General features: G+C 35.6%; 1 protein-coding gene across 3 annotated transcripts in view; it reads right to left on the bottom strand.

Annotated features, from left to right (window-relative positions):
• The window catches only part of ZNF385D (zinc finger protein 385D), a 410,191-nt gene that overhangs the window by 233,613 nt on the left and 149,533 nt on the right, over positions 1-27,045 (bottom strand). The window contains exon 1 of one of the 3 annotated variants that reach the window (XM_054059694.1): positions 12,292-12,443. The exons of the other annotated variants lie outside the window; for them this stretch is intronic. Coding sequence (XP_053915669.1) covers positions 12,292-12,301 — 10 coding nt within the window. The 5' untranslated portion in view covers positions 12,302-12,443. Of the gene's footprint in view, positions 1-12,291; positions 12,444-27,045 lie in introns of those variants that run through there. 3 annotated transcript variants of the gene reach the window in all.

Below are 27,045 nucleotides of genomic sequence, written 5' to 3'. Positions count from 1 at the left end.
GTAATTAAGAAGTTTGCCATTTAGAAAACTTCTTTATAAAAAATAGATCCTCAGCTTGTTAGATATGAAATTGACCTAAGCTGAGAACTTAAATTCCCTGAGTACATTTTCTCCGTTGCTAATTTAGCACAAGCTTTTCTAAAGGGTATTTATGTGCAAAGAATACTTTTTGCTCTCGTTGCCATATGAGAACGCCTTTGTACTCTCCTCTCATAACAAGGAGAGTACATAGGTACTAAGATAAACGCCAATACAAACTTGGCCCATTTATGATACAAGAAGGAAGCAAGCTATTTTAATCCTTAAATGAGGTAAACTATGCCTTCGAAACACTCCATAGACAGGTAACTACCATATATTTATATGTGCACAGTAAGGGTACTGCTACTTTAGATGTTCCAGTGTCACTGCTAGAAGTGATAATGATATATGATGATGTATCTGGGCTGACAGCTGAAGGAAAGAGACAAATACTCGTCTGTAAAATGTTCTGTGCATGCACAACCTATGGCATTATATTATATGTCGGATGCTTTGGCCTGAGCTGAGTATGATATACAGCAAGCATTTATTGTACATGACAGTTCAGTAAATCTGTATTTTGGTCCTATAAGAAAGCTGAGAGCAGTTTTGCTATTCACTAGGTTCTCAAGAAAAAGGGTTATTCACTAGTGCTTAATATTAACTCTTAGGAAGGACCCTAAGTCTTTTTAGACACTTTGTTTTTGGCATTTTCAGAGAAAAATATACCAGAAACTCTAACCACCAAGGAAACCAAATCTTTCAACACTTGCACAAATAATTAATGGTTTGGAAGAGCCCCACTGCTTTGTCCTAGCAGACCTGTTCACGATATTTCCACCTAAGGCTGCATATAACATGGGGCTGAGGATGCAGTACATATGGTAAAGGGAAGAAAATAAAGTATAAATTAAATACCATCCACTCTAACAATACTTAAATTTCTCCAAATATATTCTAAATGGCTCACATACTTTTGTATATTTAAATTTAAACAGATTTTGCCATGATAGGGAAGGTGAGGGAAAGGGAATAAAGAACAATTTAAATCAGATGAAGATAGACATTAGATGAGAAGATTTGCAAAAACTATTTTAAGCTCGTGCATTCAACTCTCTATGTATTTGAATTTGAAATAAAAATACTTCAATGATGCAACTAGTTTACATGATTATCTAAAGCTTATGCAAAATATACAGCTCTACTTGAGGATAAAAAATAAGCTGGAAAATGTCAAGAAGGCAGCCTCTGTCAGATAATTGTAGGTCTGTTGCCTAACCAGTAGAATACAAAATTCAGGGCTCCAAATTAAAGCAAATCATAGGCTTTCAAGTTTGCAAAGCTATTTAAGGTTTTGATGTTATCATAGGAGTAAAAGAAACACTTTTATTTCATTGGCAAATTATATACCTACTATTAATAACAATAGAAATATTAACCATATATTTCCATTATGAAATAAAAATATGGAAAGACTTTTTTTTTCCATGAAAATACAGACAATTTTCTCATACATGAAGTTGCCTTTTATGGAGATACTCTAATGAAGAATATTTCTACAGATAAAAGTACTAGGAGAGCTCCGACACTATTAAAATCCTATTTTACAAAACACAGTAAAAAGTTTGATTTTGAGAATCTATTTTTCTTCAGTCAAAATCTCCTTTAAATTAGAAACACATTTTTCTTCCACAAATATTGATCAGTTTCATTAAGTTAACATGAATTTTTATATGAGCTATTTTTTTTAAAGATGTAAAACTCAGAGGTACAAGAATTATAAAAACACAGTAATATTACAGTCCTACTAATATGATCTTCATTATGAATTACTATGATACTTTTATAATAGAGGAAGTAACAAAGGGATTGACTCAACATGCATTCATAAAAAGATATAGAAATGTCCGCACTCTGTGTCATGTTCCAGAGAAACTGAAGATTTGAGGACATGGTATTCTTCACATTAGTCTGAACAGGGGCTTTCTAGTTAAGACAAGAAACTTCAAATTTGAAAGGAAAAAAACCCCACAAACATACACTCTTGTTTTGGGAGGATTTTCCTAAGCTTTCTTAAGTTTAATAATAACTTTTCATTGTCATATTTAAGCTTTACAGTTTATTAATTTTTTTTCTTGAATAGAGAAACAGGATAATCTCTACAGCCAGAAAGGCATGGTCCTAATTTAAAGGACCACAAAGCAGATGAAAAACTGACACAAGAATCACTGATTCAAATTCAATGAAAAAAACCACAGGTGTTCCTGGGCGAGGTATACTTATTGTAATTACTAAAAAGAGATTTCAATTTTAAAATATTTTATTCAGAATATAGTGATATTTTATTTCTTCAGAGCAGCCTTACTCAAATTTTGACAAGTTAATGATCAATTACAGTACTGAGAAAAGGAGGATATCAGGGCTGCTGCTTTTCATTAACAGTATCTGATGTCATGACCTAAATGAGTAAAGTATGTCACTGCTTTTCCACAGTTTTATAGTTTGCACCACAGAACACAGTCAACAACTCTGTGCTGAAGAAAGTATATTTCATGAGACATTTAACTACTTCCTTGACTGTGCCAAGCCTCGATCAATCAAAACCAGTCACACTTTACTGTTTGGGTGAGAATTTACTTCTTCAGGAATAAAAATATGCTTTTTAAGCACACTGTGAAGAGTCTAAGCCAAGATCACATTCTGCCTCACTGAATTGAATAACTACCCCCACAACCAGAGTAAAAAATCTTCTAAGCTTAAGTAAAGCAGTTTACTAAAATTAAGGTTTATGGCATATGAACTACATAGCCAGAAACCAAACTATACTATTCTTTTAAATGTTTTTAATACAGACACAATTCTGTTGATCCTTTCATAAATTCCAAATAATATCTTATGATTTACATCAGGAGAGTTATCACTGAGTGACTCAAGTATTACTTTACCGCATATGTCATACAGGGATACATGCCTTATCTATAGGCTTATTATAAACACATATGCTTATTTATAAGAAACATTCCATTTAAATGACTGGGATTACTCACAAAAGTAGTAGTTACTGCTCAGTTTATAGCTTTGCTGAATTACTACCTTAATTTTTAAATGTTGAAAGATGGGAAGTTCTGATTTTTACTTCTGAGAAAGAATTTTAAAGCAGTGCTTCTAAATGCATCATGCAAAATTTATTATGACCAACAATTTATTATAAAAAGGAACATTGCAAATACATTTGCAATTGTCAAGCCCATTTTAAATTATCTGAAATGATGGCTCTAGTTATTATCAGTAGTATTATATTGCCCTGCCTTAAATCAGTTTATTGTATGCTCTATCATCATTAGAAAGATTAATAATAATTAAATAATTATCTAGGAGCTTACTATTATCTTATTAGCTTATTATAATCTAGATCAACTGTAAATAGTAATTAGGGAGAGTTCTTTAAAAGAAAGTCAGTTGGTAGTTATGGATATTTGAGTAAATCTCATGACTTCCAAAGGCAGCTTCAGACTTACAGCACCATCTCTCAGCTAGTTTCTGATGTAAATAACAGATCGGGTATATAAAGTGAACTGTTCTGTTTGGAACTGAATAGGAAGATACTTGTGACCAAAACTGCTAAAATGTATTATAGCTATTCACTCATTTCCTTTCCTTTCTTGATACATTTTCCCATGGAGAAAGATCTGCAATGGCCCATTTCTACTCCTTTCCTTCCAACAAGCTCATAAAATGCAGGACTTAAGAAGAACAAATAATCTGTACTTCCTGTGCACATATAAACAGGCTTTCCCACATGTCAATATTTGCACTTAATCACTATGTGATTCTAACCGTAACCCAAACATATAATAGCAAAAAGTATCAGCCCTTAAAAAAGCAGAAATAAAAGAAATGTTTGGTTGCATAAAACTAAAACTAAACTTTAAAACTTCATGTTCCTAAACACCTGTTCTGATCAATTTTCCACTTCCCCCCATCTTGGATGGTAGTCAAGGGATGCCTAAATAGAAATCTGTTGAATCAGTACATTCCAATTTGTTACAGTAAAGTTGTTCCAGGAAAAAAAAAAAAAAAAAGCATCAAAATCACCTACAACATTAGTACCGGAAATACATCTCGTTTCTTACAGAATTCCATATTCCTTTTCATGTTTCCACAGTGACCCAGGGCACAGCTTGTAAGGAGTCTCCCCAAGATAGTAACCATTGAGTCTTCAAGAACCAGCTCTCTCCCAAGTTCCCATCCGCACAGATAGCTGGCTCCCAATGTTTTAATTCAAAACATTTTGCGTCATAAATCAGCAAAATATTACCAAAATCCTATTACATGCAGAATATCATGCATTTTCATAAATAAAAAAGTGATATTTATGCAACGCATATAACTAGGAAACACACAGCTGCTGTGATTGTAGTATATCTGAAGTACAATAAATTGAGCTATGTGGTTTATAACCAACTAGGCAATCTCAAAGCAGTGTCAGAATCTCAGAAAAGCAGTGGACTGTATGGCACTTGGATAAACATAAAGACAAGTCAGAGATCAAGCAGGTAGAAAAGCAGAGATCAAGCAGTTTAGAAAAAAAAACCAACAAAACTGTCACATTAATCCATGCACTACATTCACTTACCTTCGTGAACACATCTGTATAGTTCGTACAAATTCATGAGGAGGAAACACCTAATTTACTTCTAGCAAATATTTCCTGATAAAATTATCAAGTGCCAGGAATCAAATCATTTGCTGTTATTAGAGAGCTAGAAATTTAGCAATAGATGGGGAAAATATCACTACTGTCTACACTAAGGTAATCAAAATTATGACAACCTATGGACCTATTCGCAGAGGTACAACTCCTCTGTCTCCAGTACTACATTAAATTCTTGGTTATATATATGTATAGAGTGATAGACAGAACTAATGGATCTGCTCTTTGGGAGTACTTACTCTTCAGTAATACAGTGGCAGTTCAAGAGGTAAGCACAACAGAAATCTTGCAGAAATAATTGAAGGGTTATATGACTGCATAAAGACCATTAGAGGCCAAACAGCAAACAAAAAAAAAGCAACATAAGCAGCAGTTAAGCCATCAATGGCTGTATCGATCATAACAAATTGAGGTGAACTCAGAGATCAACGTGTGGATGTTCTGTCCAAGGGCTAGCAATCATCTGAATTTTCCTACACACAAGCTCTTTTCTTCCTGAAAATCCTGGAATATTTTGAAAATACAGAAATTATTTGTCCAGAATTTCCAAACATCAGGTAGCTTTGGAAAATTGATACTGCAGTCTGGCTACTGCCTCACAGTCAGCCTTGGACATGACCACAGTACACATGATCAGAAACTCAGGCTGGAGGACAACTCTGTTGTATATACTGCACGTATACTTGCTGCATACACATTAGTGATGATGCCAATACTTTCAATTCTGCCTGTAATCCGAGGCAGATATGTGGGAGTCAGTCTCAGAGCAATAAACTTGGTAATAAATCTGCGGAGTATTCAGTGGATTGCTTGATGCAATATATCCAGAGGTCTCCCTATTTATGATCTGGATGAGTAACTGTCACTGTTCTCCACAGATATCCATTGGTTTTGCATAAACTAAGACTTTCTGATCCCCTTTTTTTCTGCTCCAAATTTTTCCCTCTAAATTTGTCTATTTAGACACCAAACAGAGCACCCTTATGACCACAGAATGTATTCAGAAGTTTGCAGACATTTTACTTTCCTTGCATTGCCACTTCCAAATTTCATGTAGTGAGACTGTCTTGTGCAAATTTTGTTAACAATATTCAAAGGCTTTGACAAACAGTAACTAACAGTAACTGCAGTGGCTCTGTGTCAGTTAAAAGACTAACTGCAGAAGTCATCTTCAAGACCACTAACTCTGAGGATGCTTGAGGAACAATATATCTTTGTAACATATCCCATTCAGGATGGAGGCAGAATGTGCTGAGGGGGGTTTTTGTGCTATGATCTGAAATACTTGTATTTGGGATGATACTGTAACCAAGGCTCAGGAAATAACTTAATCAGATGCCTTTGTTAGAAGATCAAACTAACAAAAGATAAGATTGATTAAATTTTAGAAAATCTATGGAAAATTAAGGCTATTCAAAGTAATTTGGACACAGAACTCTTGAGACAGCAAATGTCAGCTTAAGAAAAGTTTCTGTTGCTAGGAGATACAACAACAAGCTGTCTATGTAGTAAAAGTACTTCTGACATATCAAGAAGAAAACGGCTTGATTAAAGAATTAATGAATGCTAATTAATATACCTAATGGCTAATAATAATGGATTCATTGAAGAGTGATAAGAGTGCCAGAAACCTGTCCTAATACCAAGCTAGCTGCTGTCTTAGTTTTGTCTGGAGCAGATTCTCTAGCTGTCATTCCAATCTCAGTGAACTACCACTTGCTCGTGTAAGAAGGTCACCCTCCTCCCCACTAAGGAAGTTCTCATATAATTTTTTGAAGTACATTTTTATTCTTCAAAGTAAGTCTTAGAAGAAATATCAGAACATGCATAGAAATTCTTCCGTTCTCCTTTATTGCAGCTGCAAGATATTTTAGAGCTTTATCTATCTTAGAACTGTGAGAAGGTAACAGTCTTCCCTTCAACATTATCAGCCTTATCCTCTGTGGCCCCAAGTATCCTGGGGAGTAAAATAGTTGGACACAAACCAAGTGATACCCAGTGCAGATCACTGTAAAAAGCCAAGAAGTAAACTGTTAAGAGGATTCAATTCCTTCACACAGACCTGGAATCCAAATCCAATTCCAACTATTATATACCTATGTTGCTGTATGGGAAGATGGGTACTTAAGATGGCAGATACAAAAAAAATCCTCTCTCACACTTGTCCAAATGTATGAATGCTATTTAAGATGCTAAATTTTAGCGTACTGTTTAGGTAAGCACATGCACATGACCATTTACTAAAGCTCAGCAGTAACTCAGTAAGCCACAGAAATGCTAGTAATTTTTATTATCTCCCATGCCTTATATCTTTTTCAGATCATGTACACCCGGCTTTTAAAAGGCAAATCCATCATGATGCAAGAAATTTGTACTACCTCATATAACAAGTGAAACATTTATTCTTTTTCTGTTGAAAAGTCAGTGACGAGACTAGTTAGAACCAAGTAAATGTATACTAAAGACATGAATTGCCACAGGTGTTTGTTAACTGCTTGACCGATCATAGACACCTGCCAACCTTGTGAACAAAAGCATTCTCAAGTGATTCCAGCACATTAATCCTTTTTCACTTATTCTTATTGATTTAAAGAGTACTTCTACAGAGGTTAAAGATTTACACAGATGCTTCATCTAAAAGGTGCTGAACCAAGTCAGTCTAATAACAGGGAGACTGAAGTGACTTTTGTATTAACAGATACCATTCTCTGCTTTATGAAAACCATAAAATAAAACTCTACATAAAGACATGAAAGATGGTCGTTGATAAAAAGGATATCAGCTCTAGTATGAACAGATATAGAGAGCATGACAAATGGACCATAAAATATATGCCTTCAGGGAGCTAGCTTGTGAAATCTTGACAAAAATATAGGTGTATTATGTTGCATTACTCTCAGTCAGCATAAGTAAAAGTAGCATAGATATTACTATTCAACTCTATTCTCTCTTCATAGAAAGAGAACTGATCAATGAACCACTTATCAAGCCTGAACACAATAAATCTGCTGAGTTCAACAGAGCAGTTTGCGAAAGATGCTTTAATACGACAAGTGACTTAGATACAGATTCTCTGGATGGTCACAAAGGACCTCCCATATCAGGAGCAATAAAGACTTATCACAGATAAATACTTTGCTAAAAATCTTTAAAGTAGGCCTGTGAGAGAAATGTCTGTTGATCCGGGAATGCAGCTGGAGCTGTAATGCAGCTCGACATAATATTGCTTTGAATTAAAGTTCTCAACTGTTCCCAAGAAACCAACTATCAAGACCTGTCAGACCTAACTGTATTGGTTTACTAGAAAGAAAAGTTCTCTGTGGAACTTTATCCATGTGAGAACAGTTACTCTGAGTGAGCAATTGTTCTTGTTTAGTACATATTGGAAACATATCTAATGTAATGGATTAGATTAGTTCATTTCAGCTTTGATTTTGGTGCTGGTTAGCATAATAACATAGGCATAAAACTTTCAGACTAAAAATGGCTCACTTCTGGTCAGTATGGAGAGCAGAAAGAACTGGAATTCGTCTTCTTCTTTCTACCCTGTAATATTCCCTAATAGCATGAACAGTCCTGCAGATGCCTTCTGGGCCTTCAGCTGATGCTATGGTTTACCAAAGAATTTTTAAATCACAGTACAAAACAACTTCTCAGGGATTTGATAAAGTGGACTCAAAACTCTCTCCTCCAAAGTATTTGGATTCCTAGCTCCACTGCAGCTCTTTTTGAGCCAGCTTTTACCTCTTGGAGACAGATTTCACATATCTGGAAAGCCTTCCTCATATATCATCTCCTTCTTTGGGCTATAATCTTATATGCTTTTCCTTTTTATTAATGGACTCCACATCCCATCTTCGATGTCTGCCAGGATTCAAGCAAGCTTTCAAGCTCACAAAGTCTCCCTCAATCTCCTACACTTCTTTGTCTTTGTTCAAAACTTTTCAGCTATCTCTCTTGAGACATAATGTGGTACATGCAGGTTTTCTCATTCCTTTTCTGGGAGTCTCTGTACACCTCTAACTGTCCTCTCCAGAACCCTTGTCCCCTTAGAAGTCACCTGATTAACACAAGGAACATTAATAACTCTTTCCCAAGCTACTTGCTGATTTCTTGATCATTCTTTCCCTTAGAAGGTGTGTCACATCATATGACAAGATTCTTAGTCAGTTTTCCTATAATGAGGACTGTGCTATTGGGAGAAAAGAAATCCAATACGCATATTTAAAAAGTCAACAGTAGGATTCAATAGCAGGTATAGCATCAAGAATTAATTTACAGTGATGTTTAACAAAGTTAATCTCTTTTAATAATTTGAAGAAGTGCAGTGAAGCAGCAATATTTCATTATTTGTTATGTAAAATCAAGGACATATCCAGCGCAATATAGCCTGAAGCCACACTGTCAAAGCAACAAGTAGATCTGAAATAGTAAATGCCATCTTTTTGGCACCCAAATACCACATGAGAGTTTAGGCTTCTTCTGTGTGTAATAACTAGATTGTTAATTCACCTATGAAAATGTAGCCTAAAAGATTTGTTTGCATTTGATTAAGCTAACTCTATTCCACGTTCCTTACTGTTTCTTTTCATGACGAAAATGCCTACTGAACTCAATGACAGCTTGAGTGAAAAAAGAGTGCTGATCAGAGTCCTTGGAGACTGTTAAAGACAGTCTCTATAAAAATTTATTACAGGTTATATTCTGCTGAAAGTCTGTGCAAAAGATTTTTTTGCTATAATTATAAAATGTCTTATAAAAAAACGTATGTAGCAAGGACCTTTAAAGGGAAAAAAGAAAAGCCTAAACTATTGTTTGCAGCAGCAGAAGTACATGTACCATATTTATCAGCTTGTAAATGGCATTCTTAAGGTACTACACTGCATTTTTTAAGTTAAGTGCTTTCCAAAGTATTTGAAAGTTAGAGAAAGATGGAGCGAATCGCAATTATGGTTAATTCCTTTTTGAGTACAAGCACCTCTATGTGACTGCCCACTTCTACAGGGTATGGCTCCAAAACTTCAAGCCAGGATCACTGAAGCAATATGTCCTTCTTCCTCTGCCTTCCACACTGTAGCTGGAGTATTGCAAAAAGATAATACAGTGATAAATTAAATTGATGCTGTTAAGGTGCTAAAAGTTGATAGTGACTTCTGTAACACAGAATTTTATCCCCTCCTCACCATGGGGTAATGGTAATGAAGATGGATGGTTTAATGACGATAGATAAACGAACATGACTTAAGGAAGTGGGGGGGCAGGGAAGGCTGTCAATAACTGTGACAGCCTTAATGCACATTTCATAAGGAGGGCAAGCAATTAATCACATTAAATTTAAAAAACTATTTTCATGTGTTGCTTCTATGTATGTTTGCTCACACATGCTATCCAGACATGCTCTGATTATTATGCTGGGGAACATGACCTGGGAGTTATCTGATAGAATTTGGTCAGCAATATGTAACTGTCCCTATGTGATAACCAAGTAGACTTTTAGATTTTGCAAGAAGCTCTGTTTTCCAAATCATTACTAATCTATTCATAGAATCGTTTGGTTGGAAAAGACCTTTGAGATCATCAAGTCCAACCGTACCTGTCCACTACTAAATCATGTCCCTCAGCACCTCGTTTACCTATCTCTTAAATACCTACAGGGATGGTGACTTATCCACTTCCCTGGGGAGCCTGTGCCAGTGCCTGATAATCCTTTTGGTGAAGAAATACTTCATGATGTCTAATCTGAACCTCCCTTGGTGATACTGCAGCTAACACAAAGAAGCCACCGGTAAGGTCTACTATGGGAAAAGTTATACTTTCTAGATAAAAAAAATTAAAGAACTACATCTTACAAAATTATAATAAATTTAATCTGAGAGCCAAATGCTTCTCTAAGAAAAGAGCTTTACTTCCCTAGGCAGGGTCATTTTTAGGCTATGATATATGCTAGCTTACAGTGAAGCATGTCTTGGTCTTATTAAAATGACAGAAATAGAATACGAGTAAGTCATCTAGCAACAACTATAGCTTTCTGAGGGCTAAATAACTGTGACGTTAGTCATGTGCATGCAAATAAAAATAAAACAGAGTATAATTGGTTTCTTGATTAATGATAGCACATACTGACAATGCTTCAAGCTACAGTTATTGGACAATTTGGAATCAAAAGAGCAGAGCTGATGACAAGTGTGGCTTGAGGTAACGTGGTTTCTATAAATATGAAATAGTGCTGAGTTGTATCTATTAACAGTTATCTCTGCTGAAATATTTCAAAATGTCAAAGGTTATACTACAAACTGTCTGGAAAAAAAACAATAAAACTTGGCATTAAAAAAAAAACCCCACTATCTGTATACATTTCACTAAAAATCACTTTATGAATCTTGAACTACTGGCTTTCCAGGCAGAGAACAGTTGTTGTACTTGCCCTCTTTTTTTCTTTTTTTCCCCCAGAAAAAAATACAGTAATTCCTACACAATTGTTTCAGCAGAGTTACCAGCATTTTTCCCAAGTCAAAATTGTATTGCTTACATCCCAGGAGAGACATTTAAACGTGTGTTGAGGGACAAAGGAAAAGACAACAAACATACATAATACTCCAGACAACAAAAATATTAAAGAAGATTACATTTGCTGCTGATGGGCAGCATGATTAAAAAGTTCAGAGATATAATCCTTTCACGATTATTAACATTTATCACCAGGTTAGTTCTTCTTAACACATTTATGTCCTGCATGAGTTATCATCCATCATTCCATCAGATATAAATTTTAAACTGCATTACTTGCCTTCTAAAAGAATTATTATCTAGGGCTAATTTATATTCATTGCCTATGGTGCATTGTTCATAGCAAATATTTGAGTCCAGAGATTTTTGAAAAATGATAACAATAACGATGGTATTAAGTTTTTTAAAATGCTGTCACGTATATGCATAGCATAGATTTACACATTAACTGTCACAACACATACTACTGACTATTGAAGTGCTTCTATATAGAGTCAAATTTAAACCTGATGCAAATAGCTATTGTACTAAGGAAAGTATAAATGCATTTGCCAAACTTTAGGGGTTTCTCAACAAACAAGCTCAGGTTTCATTAAAGCAAACATTCAGAATGAAAAACAAAGTAAATGATTTAAAGATAATTTAAGCATATAAGGTTAGTGCAATACAGAGGTCAAAGTAAGGCTCAAAGACTGATGCATTTTGTTGCATACAGAAATACAAAGAAATCATTAAATATTATTACATTTCATCACAGGAAGTATGATTGTGTTGGAAATTCAATCAGGTTTCTTTGTCAGTCTAATAACAAGAATTTTAACATGCTGCTGCCAAAACCCACTGAAGCATAGCATTGTATTCAAGAAACAGACTACAGCTAGGTTCTAATTCTCTGTCTGGCTGAGAACAACTGAAAATATCTCATTTTTCTCTGCACTTCATACAGAATAAATCAAGAAAAATAACATTAAAAATGGAATAATGAGAAACTACACCTTTTTTTTCAAATTCTTGTGCTTTTCTTTTTATAGTCTTACACATTAACTTACCCAACAGCATTGCACTCACTGCTAATGAAAAGAAAGCAAGCAGTACAAATCTTCTTAAGCCTCCCGAGGCAAGAAAACTATTACAGAAATGAATAGAAGAAAGTCTCTGGAGCCTTTCCCTTGCCTGCTTGTTTTACAAAAGGCAGTAAGGATCACACCGATAAGTGTCAAAGCTGAATAAACCACTAGCAATTGGATTTATACCCTTTGGGTAGTTAGTCCTTCACAGATGACGATTCGACTTTGTCCAAAAAACAGTATGTGAGAAACAACGCAGAATCTATCAGAGGCTGTAGCCAAGCTTAAAATTGGAGACAAAGAGACAGTTTGCTTCTAAAGGTTTGCAAGGGAGGGCTTGTCACAGGACATTAATTCAAGCAAGCTGATGTTACATCAAACCAGTGCATCTAAATACGGTTAATCTGCAGCTTTTCACGTTGCATTCTACAAGGCATTTGCCTGCGGAGTACAGGAGCCCCTGGGTTTAGTGTCGTTTAAGAACAGGAGAGCTCTGTGTTCTGCCCTTTCACATTAAAATGCACGTTTAGCATCTAGAAAACCATGTGGTAAACTGTGGGATTTTTCCCTCAAGCTTTATGATGAACTGCAGCTGGCATCTAATATTGTGCATTTGATTAAAATTACTCTCCTGCTTTTGTTGTAGGTAAACTTACATAAAAAGCAGCTTTAAATTATAAAACATAGTGAATTTTCTTCTGAAGCTATCGAAAACAGTAGGGAGAGAACTTGACAATAACTAGGCAACATTTGATGTAATACCTATTTTATGAGATAAGCAAGAGGAATGGAGGTAAATCTGTATTTATTATATTTGCATATCCTTGCATTCATTGTAGATAGCCAGTAAAAAAAACTGATACGGAATTGGCATTTGTCTTTAGCATTTTACTGCATAGAAATACAGTAGAACATTTTATGTTCTTTTGAACTACACAACAAAAAAAAATTCATAAGCTTAAACTAAAAGCTAATGTTTAAATTTTAATGCATTAAAAGCTAAGCTAATGCTGAAATGCATGAGGACTTCCATTATGAAGGATTTTACTCATTATTCATTGAAATAAGCGTTTTGTGTACTCAAAAACCAAAGTGTATGAATAACTATAAAATGAATGAATGTATAACCTATGTATCATAAACAAGTCTCAACTTGTTAATAGTGAAACCTATTCTACTAACTAACTTTCTTTTTTCCTTTCCAAAGGTACTTTTCTTTTGATTGTATTCCAACTTCTGAACCCATCCATTACCAATGAAAGTTTGTAACCTTTCTAGTCTGAACAATTTTGTATTGGCAGGATAAGCAACGCACACAGAAATCTGGCTAAGAAAACGTGATCTGAACCAAAGGCGATATTCACTAGAATAGTCCTTTTCTAATTTACTATAAAATACACTGAAAAAAACCCTCCTAGTGTTACTTTAGACACTCACTCTTCCTATTCATGCTCCTTTCTCCTGCTGTGCATGACTTTCAGCTACTCTTGTAACACTGACACTCCTTTCTGTTGATGCTAATTGAATTTGCCTGTGCAAATATTCCTGTCACTATATACAAACTCCATTTCTGTGCATTCTTTGCCATTTGTACAGAACAGGCCTGTGCCTTTACTTGCCATACTGTTTTACCATGGGTTTCTGAATATTTAGAGGAGCAGGAGCAGATATTGGGTCACACAAGGATAGTTTTCTAATTTAGGACTGATGTCTCCGTAGGGTTCTTTACAGTAAGTATAATCTTGCAAAATTTTGGTGTCATTCTTGAATTTTTCAATTTTAGTCAATTATGTTAAGGATGATAACATTCAGAAATAGAGAGGGATGAGTTTCTGCAATATGCAAAGGCAACGGCATTACTCTATTGCTGGCCAAGATGAAAAAGTGGATTACCAGTCCAGGCCGCAGGAATTCTGTTGTAAGTAACAGCAGTAATACTTATCCAAATATTGTTCAAAATACCAATTGGTGCAAAAATATTTTTTGATGACAACTGATGAACTATAAATAGGAAAACCTTCCATCATAAGTCACAGTCATTTGCGTGCCAGTTAAACAGTAATTAAGTTTCAATCATTGTTTAATGTTTTCATAGCAGAGCATGAGTGGCAGAGCTCTGTACTCCAGAATAATTTGCTGGGGAGCACATTCTAGCACCTTTGCAGTGCTAAAATGGCAGTTTAGTCTAAGCTATCCTAGTCACTTAAACCCTTCAAAGCAAGACATTTGCAACTGCACTTCCATGGAGCTATAAGACAATGTGCCCTTTGTGTTACTTTAACATTTCTTCTTATGATGAACAATCTATCTACAGAATCTTTGTTCACATGAAAAAGCTGCTAATAAAAATGTTGAAGGGAATATAGAAAAGAAGTAAATCAAGGTAGCCTGATATGCTAAATGTAATCAAATCTATAACATATTGTACTACAAATGATTTTAAGTGAACACCAATATAAGATACAGTGAAAGAATATTTAAAAATACAGTCTCTCTCACCAATTTATTGCACTGAACTAGACCTACTCTGGATGCAGTCTGGATTTGTAAATGAAGTTTTAGACTTTATTCTTCCATTTTAGCATAACCCAGAGCAGTACGAGGCATACCAGTAGGAGTTGTGGAGTCCTTACAAGAAAGTCAAAAAAAAGCCACAAAATATAGGTTTCTTAATGCAGTCCTGAAGACAGCATGATTTAAGGATAAACTAATTCATATAGCTCTTTGTTGCAGTCTTTCTGTAACTAATTCATTCTGGCTGATAACTTCCCAAAAGTAGCGCCATGACACTGCAGTGATGACTTGTTCCTCCAAACCCAGAGCTCCAAGTGCCTGACACTCATGCTGCATCCCAAAACTCTTTGCAACAGGAAGACTTAGAACCTCCCATGAACTTCAGTGCTGAACTGCAACTGTTCCCCACTTTTAGAAAAGGATCCATGAAGACTTCGGGGGTGGGAAAGAAAGGAAAAAAAGGCAAGAACAAGAAATAATAGAATACAGCTAAGGTGCTTTCCATTTGCCTTCTTGGCAAATTATAATAATCTTTTAAACCTTTTCTTTGCACACTGGAGACTTAAAATTCACTTTTTAGTACTATTTTAGCTGTCATTCAAAGGACAATTCAAAACAATTAGTAAAAAGCAGTACTGAAAGAACGCTTTAGTCTTCTTGTACGTTATGTGTGTTGATTCTGTTGGAGTGTGAAATATTTTGCTAACTAATTCATTGATGTATTCTCAATATGTCTAGAATCTTCATTCTGCAAGATGCCTGTAGTGTGGTAAAGGTAATGGCTTAAAGGTAATTAGCTATTATCTATAATTTTTATTTGCACAACTATGAACGTTTATTTAGTATAAAGATGGAGCACTTATTTCACTTGAATATATATGGGAAATTCATAATTCTAGCCAACATGCAATATCACATGCAGAGATTTACTTTTCAGATCTTTGAACTTTCAAATATAATTAACACATAGATGATCTGTAACACTAAGGAGGACCACAACTTACTTTAGCATTACCATTTAATCTGGGATCAGATTTCTGGAGTGTAAATGTCCCACACAAGATTTTAGAAGAGTATCAGGTCCAGCAGCTACATCTGGCACAGTGCAAACCATACTTGGAATAATGCGTTTATTAACATGGTGAAATCCACTATCTCTGTTCTACATGTCCATAGGTCTCCATTATTCACTCATTACTTATATAGTCAGACTTAGGTTGATTTTTCTAGTAGACCTGTATCTCAAAAAGAAATAGTTAAACAAAATCATCAGATGGAAAGCAAAAGAAGGCCAGATGTTCAATTGATTCAAACAGGTGGAGAGTAACAAATCAGCGAGACTGCTATTCTCTTTTAGCCCGAAGTAACACAAAAACCCCTTCACGGTCAGCACCACTAAACAGAAAGTTGATGGGATTTGAAAAGTATGTCTACCCTGCTTTAAAAATGTAAATAATTTAATGGCACTTAGAATTGGGAGACTGTTTTCCAAGATGAACCTTATATGGGATGAATTAAATAAATTCTTTGTATGCATAGAACAATCAGTACCTTCATTTCAGTATTTTTTAACAAAATTAAAGAAGAGTCTGAACAAGAAAATGAGAGAGAAATGTCCAGGGATAAATCAACCTTGGTTCTCCAGCAAAGATTTCAAGAAAATAACAAATGAAAGGAAGGTGATTCAAGACAGCCAGCCTGGCTTCACCAAGGACAAGTCCTACCCGACCAACCTAGTGGCTTTCTATGATGGGGTAACCAATGGATAAAATGGATATAATCTATTTGGACTTCTGTAAAGCCTTTGACACGGTCCCCCACCACATCCTTCTCTCTAAATTGGAGAGCTATGGATTTGAAGGGTAGACTGTTCAGTGGATAAGGAATTGGTTGGATGGTCACATTCAGAGCATAGTGGTCAATAGCTTGATGTCCAGATGGAGATCCATGACAAGCAATGTCTCCCAGGGGTCCATACCAGGACCAGTGCTGTTTAATATTTTCATCAGTGACATAGAAAGTGAGATCAAGTGCACCCTTAGCAATTTTGCAGATTACACGAAGCCAAGTGGTGCAGTTGTCACACCAGAAGGACAAGATGTTATCCAGAGGAACCTGGGCAGCCTGGAGAAGTGAGCCTGTGTGAACCTCATGAGGTTTAACAAGGACAAGTGCAAGGTCCTACACCTGGGTCAGAGAAATCCACTGTTTCAATACAGTATGGGAGACGATGTGATTGAGAGCAGCCCTGCAGAGAAGAACTTGGGAGTACTGGTCGATAAGAAGCTCGACATGAGCCGGCAATGTGCGCTCACAACCCAGAAGGCCAAAGATATCCTGGGATGCATCAAAAGAGGTGAGGCCAGCAGGTCGAGGGAGGTGATTCTTCCCCTCTATTCCTCTCTTTTGAGGCTTCATCTGGAGTATTGAGTCCAGTTCTGGAATCCTCAACATAAGAAGGATATGGAGCTGTTGGAACAGGTCCAGAGGAGGGCTATAACAATGATCAGAGGGTTGGAGCACCTCCCATATGAGGACAGACTGAGAGAGTTGGGATTGTTCAACCTGGAGAAGAAAAATCCCTGAGGAGACCTTATACAGTACCTGAAGGGGGCCTACAAGAAAGCTGGGGAGGGACTTTTTAGAAACGTATGTAGTGATAGGATGAGGGGCAATGGCTTTTAATTGGAAGGGGGAAGACTTAGATTAGACATAAGGAAGAATTTCTTCACCATGAGGGTGGTGAAGCACTGGAACGGGTTTCCCAGGGAAGTTGTGGATGCCCCATCCCTGGAAGTGTTCAAGGCCAGGTTGGATGGGGCCTTGAGCAGCCTGGTCTAGTGGGAGGTGTCCCTGCCCATGGAAGGGGGATTGCAACTGGATGATCTTTAAGGTCCCTTCCAACCCAAACCATTCTACAATTCCATGATTCTGTGGTTTTCCAACTTTAAATCACCTTCCATGTGACAAACACAATATGAATAAAAAGAGTTTCTAGTCAATTCCTGTTTGGTTATTAACCTTCAAATTGCATAAATCTGCCATATGTTTCTTGGAATGTACTTACTAGATAATGAACTCCTTACAGTTTTTAGCAATCTGGAACTATTCTAGAGCAACTGTTAGGGCACACAATTTCCTTTACCTTATCTATGTAAGGCCAATAAACAAAAGTAGCAGTACGAAATTAATCGTAAAAATATTTCTATATTACCTAGCTGCTCAAGTCACTACTTGGACTTTTCATCTCAGTTACAACTTCAAGGGAAAAAAACCAAAAGGTATCCAGGCAAAGAAGGAGACAAAGGGAAATGGTTTCTTCACCATGAGAACATCCCATCACAAAATATAATCTCAAAGCCTTTAATTGTGTATCTTATACGCTGAATTAACAGCAATACTAAAACTTGTTCTTCTGTTCAAGTAGCCATGTAGGTAGAGCTGGTAAAGATAGTATATTGTTTTCTAAATTCCAAATACTCTTACGTCTAGTGTGGCCCAACTGATCTTCTTCATACTTTCTCATTCTTGGAAGATGATTTTTTTAATTTTTCGTTTTAAGTTTCTACAGAGATGCATCAATCACTTCTCATCAAAAGAGCTGTTACTTTACTGAAACAGTTCTACTATATCTTTCCTCAAAATTTATCTCCTTCCTTGCATTCTGATTCACTGATGTCTGATTCGCACAAGTTAATTTTGAAATAACTGCATAATGTGCCATTCCCTTTACTGTGATTGCCTGAAACCTATCATTAGCCAATCAAAGAGCAAGGATTTGCATAATCACTCTGGGGTATATTTCAGTAACTCCTCTGTGAATATGTAATTTTCCTCCACTCTGCAAATTTCAAAAATATATTCCTAAGGCCTTGATTGGATTCGTTGCTCAGAATTTTAAAGCTGTTATCCATGATGCCATCCAAGCTTTTTTATTCCTCAAAAATGTAAAAGCTCTTGAACAGGAAAATAAACAGGAAGGAAAACATTATAAAAAGAGGGCTTCCGTACCAAAATATTAGACAAATCTATGGAAAAGATCAAGCTCTTGGTTGCAAAGGATAGCAAGCATGACATCTGCACAATAGCCACTAGTGCACATGAAAGAACATAACATAGCTTGCTCCCTCCTAATGCTGACTCCCTTAACAGCAACAACAACAATATATATAATTCAATCACTATCTGTTACCAAAAGAAAGCAGAGTCCTTAATGTACAAATGGAGCATGTCTAATGAATAAGGAAAAGTTATTCTAAAATCCCTATTCATAGAGAAACATACTTTTAAAACATCTGAGGTATCCTTCAGGTCCAAAATATATGTAGACTTCACCAATTACTTTAATAGAAAGAAGATTATATATTTTCCTTCTTTTACTCCTTGCAAATCAGCTACCTAACTGGCCCAAAACAACTATTAAATTATGACGATTTGCTGTACATTTTCAGTAGACTATATAAGACTGTGCAATACCAAATTACTTGTTATTTCTATCTAATAGAAATAATACCTTTAACGCTGTTCACTCAGTTGCTATCAGTTATTGACATGAGCATGGGTATCTATTGGAATTTAGAAGTGGTGTTACTTTGGTATCGAATGGCTATATGAATTTAACAAAAATCTCTAACTATCTTCAGTGCAAATAATTTAATGAAGCATAAATAACATCAAATATTTGTATACCACGTTTAGTTTGGCATTATACTAAACATACATTTAAACTATTAGATATGGGTTTTTTTGGGACAATGATGGAAGAAATAGATGGAAAACAATGAATATTAATAGCAGTGCCAATGTCCACACAGAACAAGCTGACAAGTCATCTGCATTAACAACTCCAGATCTCCTGGGAGCTTTACAACCAGTTCCTAGTATATACGGTGACAAACACAATGTTAACAGTTGAAAATCCATAGAAGTAAGCATTTTCATACCAAGCCATAAGCATTTGGAGCACTGTATATAGGCAAATGCCACGGCAACCTAGCATACTGCAGTAACAGTTTCCAAACACAGGGTTATTAACCACGCTATTATTAACCACGTTACTGAACAGGTCCAACTTCCAAACTGAAAGAATTATATAAATAACATTACTTTTAAGATAAAAGTAATAAAAAGTATATTCCTGGTTTTATGAGATATTCTGCTTTCAGAACTAAGAACCAGCACAATCCGTTATTCCCCTGAGTCACAAACACTGACAAGTGTGCAAGAGCTTTTGAGCTTAATGTCACATTAAGCTTCCAACCTATCTTACGGCTGCTTACACTCCTGGAGAACGCTATGTCCAATAGAACCCTCATCCTTGTCTCAGTTGAGGAGAAAAGGGCTAAGCTCAAATTCAAAGTTTTCTGATCATGAACACAGAGCTAGAAATCACAGATCAACCTTATCCTAAATAGAGGTATCCTTGGGAGAAGAGAGAGATGGGCCCAGAAACCATATTAAGGCAGATCAGTATGTAAATAGATTGACTATTCCAAGGTACACTTTACTTTTCTCCATTTAGAAGGAGCTTTAGCAGGTTTGAAAAGAGGTCATTAATAGCATTTAATAACCATCCCATACCCTACCATCCATTGAAACTGAAGGCAGAAGTTTCTGACCTATACGTGAAGTAGAACCATCAAAAGAAACGCTAGTACATTCAAAAATCAACTGTGTTGGTATCTCTAATAGAAGCAAAGCTCATGGCAACAAGGGAGATAGAATGCTCATTTATTTTCCAAGGTCTGTATTTTGGACTATAAATTCATTCTAATCTGAAGCCAAATCTTTACACTCTGATTCTTTCTATGAAACAGAATTTCTGTTCTTTATCCAGCTCTCACATGGTTCTGCTTGTCTTGGGGATTGTCCAGGAAAACATTCATTATTATGGAAGAGTGATGCATCTGAAAGTCAACTGAAATTAGCAGTCATGTCATTTAAGTACTTCTATTCTTAACTTGCTGAAATAATCAAACACTTATTTAGGTTAAAAATTAAAAGGGAAAGTTATTTTTACATATATATTTTTAAAGGAAATCTATTTAGCAGCTTCACTATATGTACTATATAACAAGCTGCAGTTGCAATTTGTCATGTCTTAAGTTTCTCTAATAAACTGGTCCCCCAAAAAAGGAACTGTTTATCATGCTGGTTATTTGTGCTTAAAATAGCAGTTCTGCAGAGCTTCTGCAAGATACAACAGTCTTTACACGCTTGAACACAATAAACGTCATTTTGCCTATACCACCAATGTCCTGGTATAAACATCTTTGACCTGAAAATGAAACAATTTCAGACAAAAAGATCTTCTGCATCTTCTGGAGAGAGAAGCTACACAGACTACAAATAGAAAACAAACAAACAAACAAACAAAAACACACACAAAACCAAAAAAAAAAAAACACCAAAAAGAAAGGAAAACCTTTTTACAAACATGTGGAGAAAAAGATGAGATCAGACCAATCAAAACATGTTGTCCAAACCTTAGTTACTTACTATATTCAACCATAACATGCTGCCTAAATATTTCTATTACAATCTTTCTGAAAAAAAAATCCAAATTGAAAATATGAGTTGTCAACTCATTTAGAGTAACCACAATTTTTCATTTTAGGGGTTGTGGAGTACAGGCATACCATACTTTCCTGTTTCTCCCTGCAACTGCAAGGAATGATTTTAAATGAACCAATAAGCATCCAGGGTAATTTTTTTTTGCCCGAGGGTACCATCTAGTTGCTGTATCACAAAGATGCAAGCCTCCTGTGCTACATCTGGTTGCCCTGTGATGAAATCTCAGCTAATCAAGGGCACTTCTTAAATGGCAGAAGATAACTATGTTAGTAGCATATTTACTCCAGGGTACTAACTGTAGTAACAACCCACGCTAAAGAAACCCACTGCTGGTGACTCATGTCTTAAGCTCCATCTAGTTTTCTAGTGAAAATACTATTTAGCAAAGACTTTCCAGCAGAAACAGAAGAAAATTTATTCCCAGTCTCTCAAACCAGTTTTCACTATATATTGGACACATACTACATAAGGAACAATCTCTCTGTAATAATTTTGAGCTTTACTATTTAGAAAAAGAAGGATTTGTGTGTTTGGTTAGATTGCATTTGGCATACAGGGTCAGAGGCTGAGTAATATCCCAGTTAATATTAAAAACTCACGCTGGTACAGCTAAGAACCCTTAGAAAAGACAGAATCTGTTTGGAAAGATGATACTTATTAGCAATTTAAAGAAGGAAGAAGCGAGAAAATTTCAGAGTTTTGAAATCTTCCTGGCTGAAATATTACTACTTGCTGTTCTAACTACACAAAAGGAGATAAAATGAAGCAACATCAGCATAAGAAACACATTGTAGTGCATGCATACAGTAAAAAAACTTTTACACTGGTCAGTACTTTTACATGGTCTTTTCTGATAACCATGAAAAATCACTCTTATAAACAAAAGTAAAGCTCTTTTAATGCCTACTTCATAATGCTAGGCTAAACGGTACGTGACAAGATAGCCAGTGGTGAGCGATACCTTTATTTCTGTTTCTAAGCACTTGAAAGAGTTTTCCTTATGTACTGCAGGTACAAAAGTTCCTGATTTACAAGGTAGAATAAATGATAGCACATAATAGAAAAATACAAATAACCTTTAAGACAAATGCAAATAAAACTAAATAGGACACGGAAGTTTCTCCTTTTCCCTTGTAAATGGTTGAAGTAAATTTCTTTCCTTTTAAAGCAGGATGAACAAGTCAGAGAGGCACATTCTTGTTCTGACAATGACAATACATAGAGTTACATTAGAGGTTCTTTCCATTATATTATCTGTGGTCATCTGCAGTGTTTCATAACCTTATTTGGTCCACAAGGTTAACGGCAGTCTGCCTCATTCATCTCATTGCACCCTCCAGCCAGATTTAATCTGAACTTCAGTTCTCAGCATGTAAAATTACTTCTATGCTTTCAATGTAAATGGAAAAAATGTTCGTATTCTGGAAAACAGGTACTCTCTAGGACTTGAATGTTAAAATATGAACTATGAATTTTGTCAGTAATACTAGCAGAATTCTGGCACTTGATAAGCTACTGGAAACTTAAAGCCATCTTGTCTTTTTAACTCCTCCATCAAATGTGCTTATTTATAAAAGGTGTAATTTCATATTTTCTATGTTTTTATGATGCTAGAATTATGAAGTCCTATTCACACAAAACAAAAATCCTGCAATTGAGTGTCAAAATGGTCTTGCTACATTTCAAAACTATTCCATCCTGAAGAATATTTAAGAAACAATCGTACTGAGGATTTGTTCCTTCAAAAAAAAGTCTTAACACTCCCTGCCAAGATGGCAAAAATATGACATGAAGTCAATGTAGCAAATTTATTGAAAATTCAAGTGCTTTTCTTCTTTTAGCTACGCTACATTGCCTTTACTGTTACTGCTTAAATAACAATGAGTGCCTCTCCCTCTTCTGGCCCAGCTCTTGTCACTTCTTGTGATGAAATCTGTCAAACTATTAAGCACGAATGTGTTTTTCCTTTTGCTGCCACTGATACCAAGAAAAGCAGTTGTTGGTTTAGTTAGAATATCACAAATGACCTTTTAGGTATACGACGATATCTTCAGGTTTTTATCTTTTTCAGTTCTAATTCAAAATTATTCCTAGAGGGTAAGTCCTGAAGCATTAATAAAGAGCAATGTAATCTACCACTTTGCATTATGTTGTAATTCTCTGTACATATGCCATCTAAAAATTACTCTCTCAGGTTTTTTTTGTTAAAAAAAGGTAAGCGTTATTTCCCCTGGCATCAGTGCTACAAATATTCTAACACCTCTTGTGCAAAAATCACTCCCATTTCAACATGGCAAGCCTATTACAACATGATTTTTCAGACCTTACAGGCTTATCTGTAAAGGAAAATAAAACCGAGACTCCTCTGTCCTCTGTTGCAGCAAAGAGTTCTGCAAGGATCAATCGGGAGTCCAACAGGCAGCAGACAGCTCACACTCATGCAGCACTGAATCTATGGCAGAATGTGGCAGAAAGGAAAAGCACAAAAGACTTGTGTAGTATATTCCTCCCTCTAGGAAGCTGCTTTAGAATATTCCCTTTACCTGCAAGTATGATCTATACTGCTGAACCATCCAATGTTATTAATCAAGGCTGTGCGTCTCTTGGCAGTGAGTCTGTGAACAAAAGATGGTCTCTGTCCTGAATAACATATGCTATAATTTGAGACACAACATCAAGAAGACAGGGAGCAGGACAAGTATGATAGGATGGGCGTGGTAAGAACTACCTACCTGCGATCAGATAGCACAGTAACACATATACAAGTCCATTTTGATGTCTTACAACTGTTTGAATGTTCAAGTATTCTTTTAAAAAGAAATTCTTATAAACAAGCCTGAGTATCTCCAATAGGCTTTTCAATTTAGACGTCCCTTTCATAGCTGACTTCTTTCAGAACCCCAGAAAGCATTGAGGATATTGATGGGAGGAGGGCAGAGTAAATTTCATAACTCTGAGATGCACTTCAAGCTGAAGCACTTCATGCAATAACACACAGATTTAAGTCTGAAATGGATGGTGGCATCCAAGGTGAGTAGAATTTATGCAAATGATAGGCGAATAACAGACAAGAGCAGATAGAGAATAAGTATATCTAATCAGAAAAAACTCCATAGTGAACACGAAGAGCCTGAACAGGAATGAGAACAGGAAAGCAGTTTCATGACAAGAACAGAGGAAGATATGCATCTGTTGAATGAAGGGACATTAATATTTGTACCTGGAGATGAAAGGGCTACAACACTAAATCAGAAGATATTAAGGAACACGTGTAGAGATAGAAATAAAGGCCAGGAATTAGAATCTCTAGAATCAGAAACAATATATATGAACAGTCTCAAAGAATACATAGCAAACAGGCAAGTAGGTGTAGTGAATGTTTGGGGTAAAAAAGAGGTTTCCAAGCAGCATGTAGGTTCTCACTCTGCAGTCCTATTGATGCTATGATTTAGGCTCAAGTTAGTGTTAAGAAGCATGAAAAGACAAAAGTTCAATGTATCTTTAATTAATTTATGAACTATGACATAATTTCATACTTAACTTATGCCTTAATTGCACCAATGTTAACTTTACTTAACACCAATGCATTTGGTGCAGGAGTCTAATTTCTCCCACGAGAGTTATTGCAAAGGAGGTTGTCTCCCACCTCTTTCCAAACTCATTTTCTCTTGATCACACTTGATGGATCATAACTGCAATGTCTCAGAAGGCAATAAAAGCCTCGGACCAGAGGGTCAATAGGGCACCAGATTTAAGAGTCTTTGTCTTCTCTTCCCCTTTTTTGATGTGAATGTCTTTGTAATAATGTGAATACTTTTTCATATCACACAGCGCGAGACCACTGTAGACACTACCATATACAAATAATAAAATCCAAGCATCTGCTGATTATAGCAAGTGTTGCTTTCAACAGGAATTTTATAATTTTTAGGCCAATCAGTATCTCTGTCTCACTGCAACACTATTTGTTTTTTAAATTAATTTAGAACTATCTCCACAAGTGTAACTTTTATTTATATTTAACAAACAATTGTGAGCAAGTTTGGGAAGCAAGCTGAGATTTATCAACTCTCAGCATGAAAAAATAAACCATTTAAAGAAATACAAGACAAGCCCCTGAGCCTCCCTTTCAAAGTAGTACGTTACACCTACCTAACAAATGGTTTCATCTAATTAACTGAATTTAGTATATTAATTACTCAGTCTAGGCCAGCAGGTAGACTGTGAAAGACTTGATGGTCAAGAACTATGATACAAACAAAAATTATTAAAACACCAATAGTGCTGTATGATTACAATTTTCAATTAAAAATGTAAGACATTTACCGTAAACAAGCCTGAGTAGTTATGAAAATGTAAACATATCCTGTTATTATACTAAGACCCACTTTCTTCTCCTTTAGTGCTTTATGCATGTGAGTCCAGGGTAGATATGGACTTTTCCATATAAGCTTATTAGGCAAAGCAAAGTTCATAGGGAGACAGTGCGCTGTTTATCAGAGCTTATAGAGTTGGAAAAGTCATTAAACATTGTAGAGTGTAGGATTACAACTTTCTCTAAGCAACAGCACTGAGTTTTGGCAGAGACTATGGCAAATAAATCTAAAATAACTAAAGCACAATAAATACAACTAGAAATTGCTCCATGTGGTTCATTGCACAAGTCAGACTTAACCATCCCTAATTTTTACCATTGTGGTTACAATTAAATCCTCAAGCATCATTTATTTTGAATGAAGACATTAATGTCTATAACTTATGGCTATTTTAAGAACATATATTAGTATATACGTCAGCTGCCTCCTTTACAGTTTGCATTATCAGCCTGTGCACAGACTATTTAAAAGAGAGGGCTAAATTCTCAAAAGGCCATTCTTGAATTTGAGTGGGTTTTTTTGCAAACTTGTACTTACTTGCAGCTGTAAGGATGACTCAATTATTTTGCGAAAGAGTATTTATATTTAGATTCCCAGTTACTGTGTTATAAATAGTATCATACTAAGGGGCTATTTTGCAGTGCATCCTTGTTCATTCAAGGTAGTTGGTGGACAACAGAACTAACAGAGTTGTTCACAGAACACAGTTCTGCAGCTGAAATATTTAGGTTTAGATAATACTTAAATTATAATAAATTATCATTGAAAGAACAATTTAAAAATATATTTAGATTCACTTACATGGCATATTTGATAAGACTGATCCACTTCTTTAAAATAAGAAAAGAAAGCATCTTCCACTTTTGATAGTACCAAAATTTTGTTACTCTGCACAAAGTGTAACGATACAAGAGATCAGGGAAGTATGCCTAGTACCATATCAAACAGAAAGGGGAAAATTCAAGTAAATTATTCTAGAGGCACTAAAGTGGGCAGACAGTTTAAACAGGGAATAATAGTGATGTTCTTCCTAGAAAATATGGCATCATATTATTTTACATTCCTTTTGCATTAACATGTAGTTCATTTGACAAAAAAAAAATCCCCCCCCCTTTTTTTTTTTCCCTCAAGCGACAAATCTGTATTTCATTTCTGAGTACGGACTTCTTAAGGTTTTAAATTATCAGCTGCTTGGTATCCAACTTTTTTTCTGAAGGAACAACACCATGCATCTCTTTTTTATGATCACATAAGGGGACCTTCTTTGCCTTCC

The sequence above is a fragment of the Cuculus canorus genome, chromosome 2 (assembly GCF_017976375.1).
Source record: "Cuculus canorus isolate bCucCan1 chromosome 2, bCucCan1.pri, whole genome shotgun sequence".
NCBI classification, from domain to species: Eukaryota; Metazoa; Chordata; class Aves; order Cuculiformes; family Cuculidae; genus Cuculus; species Cuculus canorus.
Note: the sequence above shows the minus strand (reverse complement) of the source record. Positions and strands in the feature narration are given on the sequence as shown.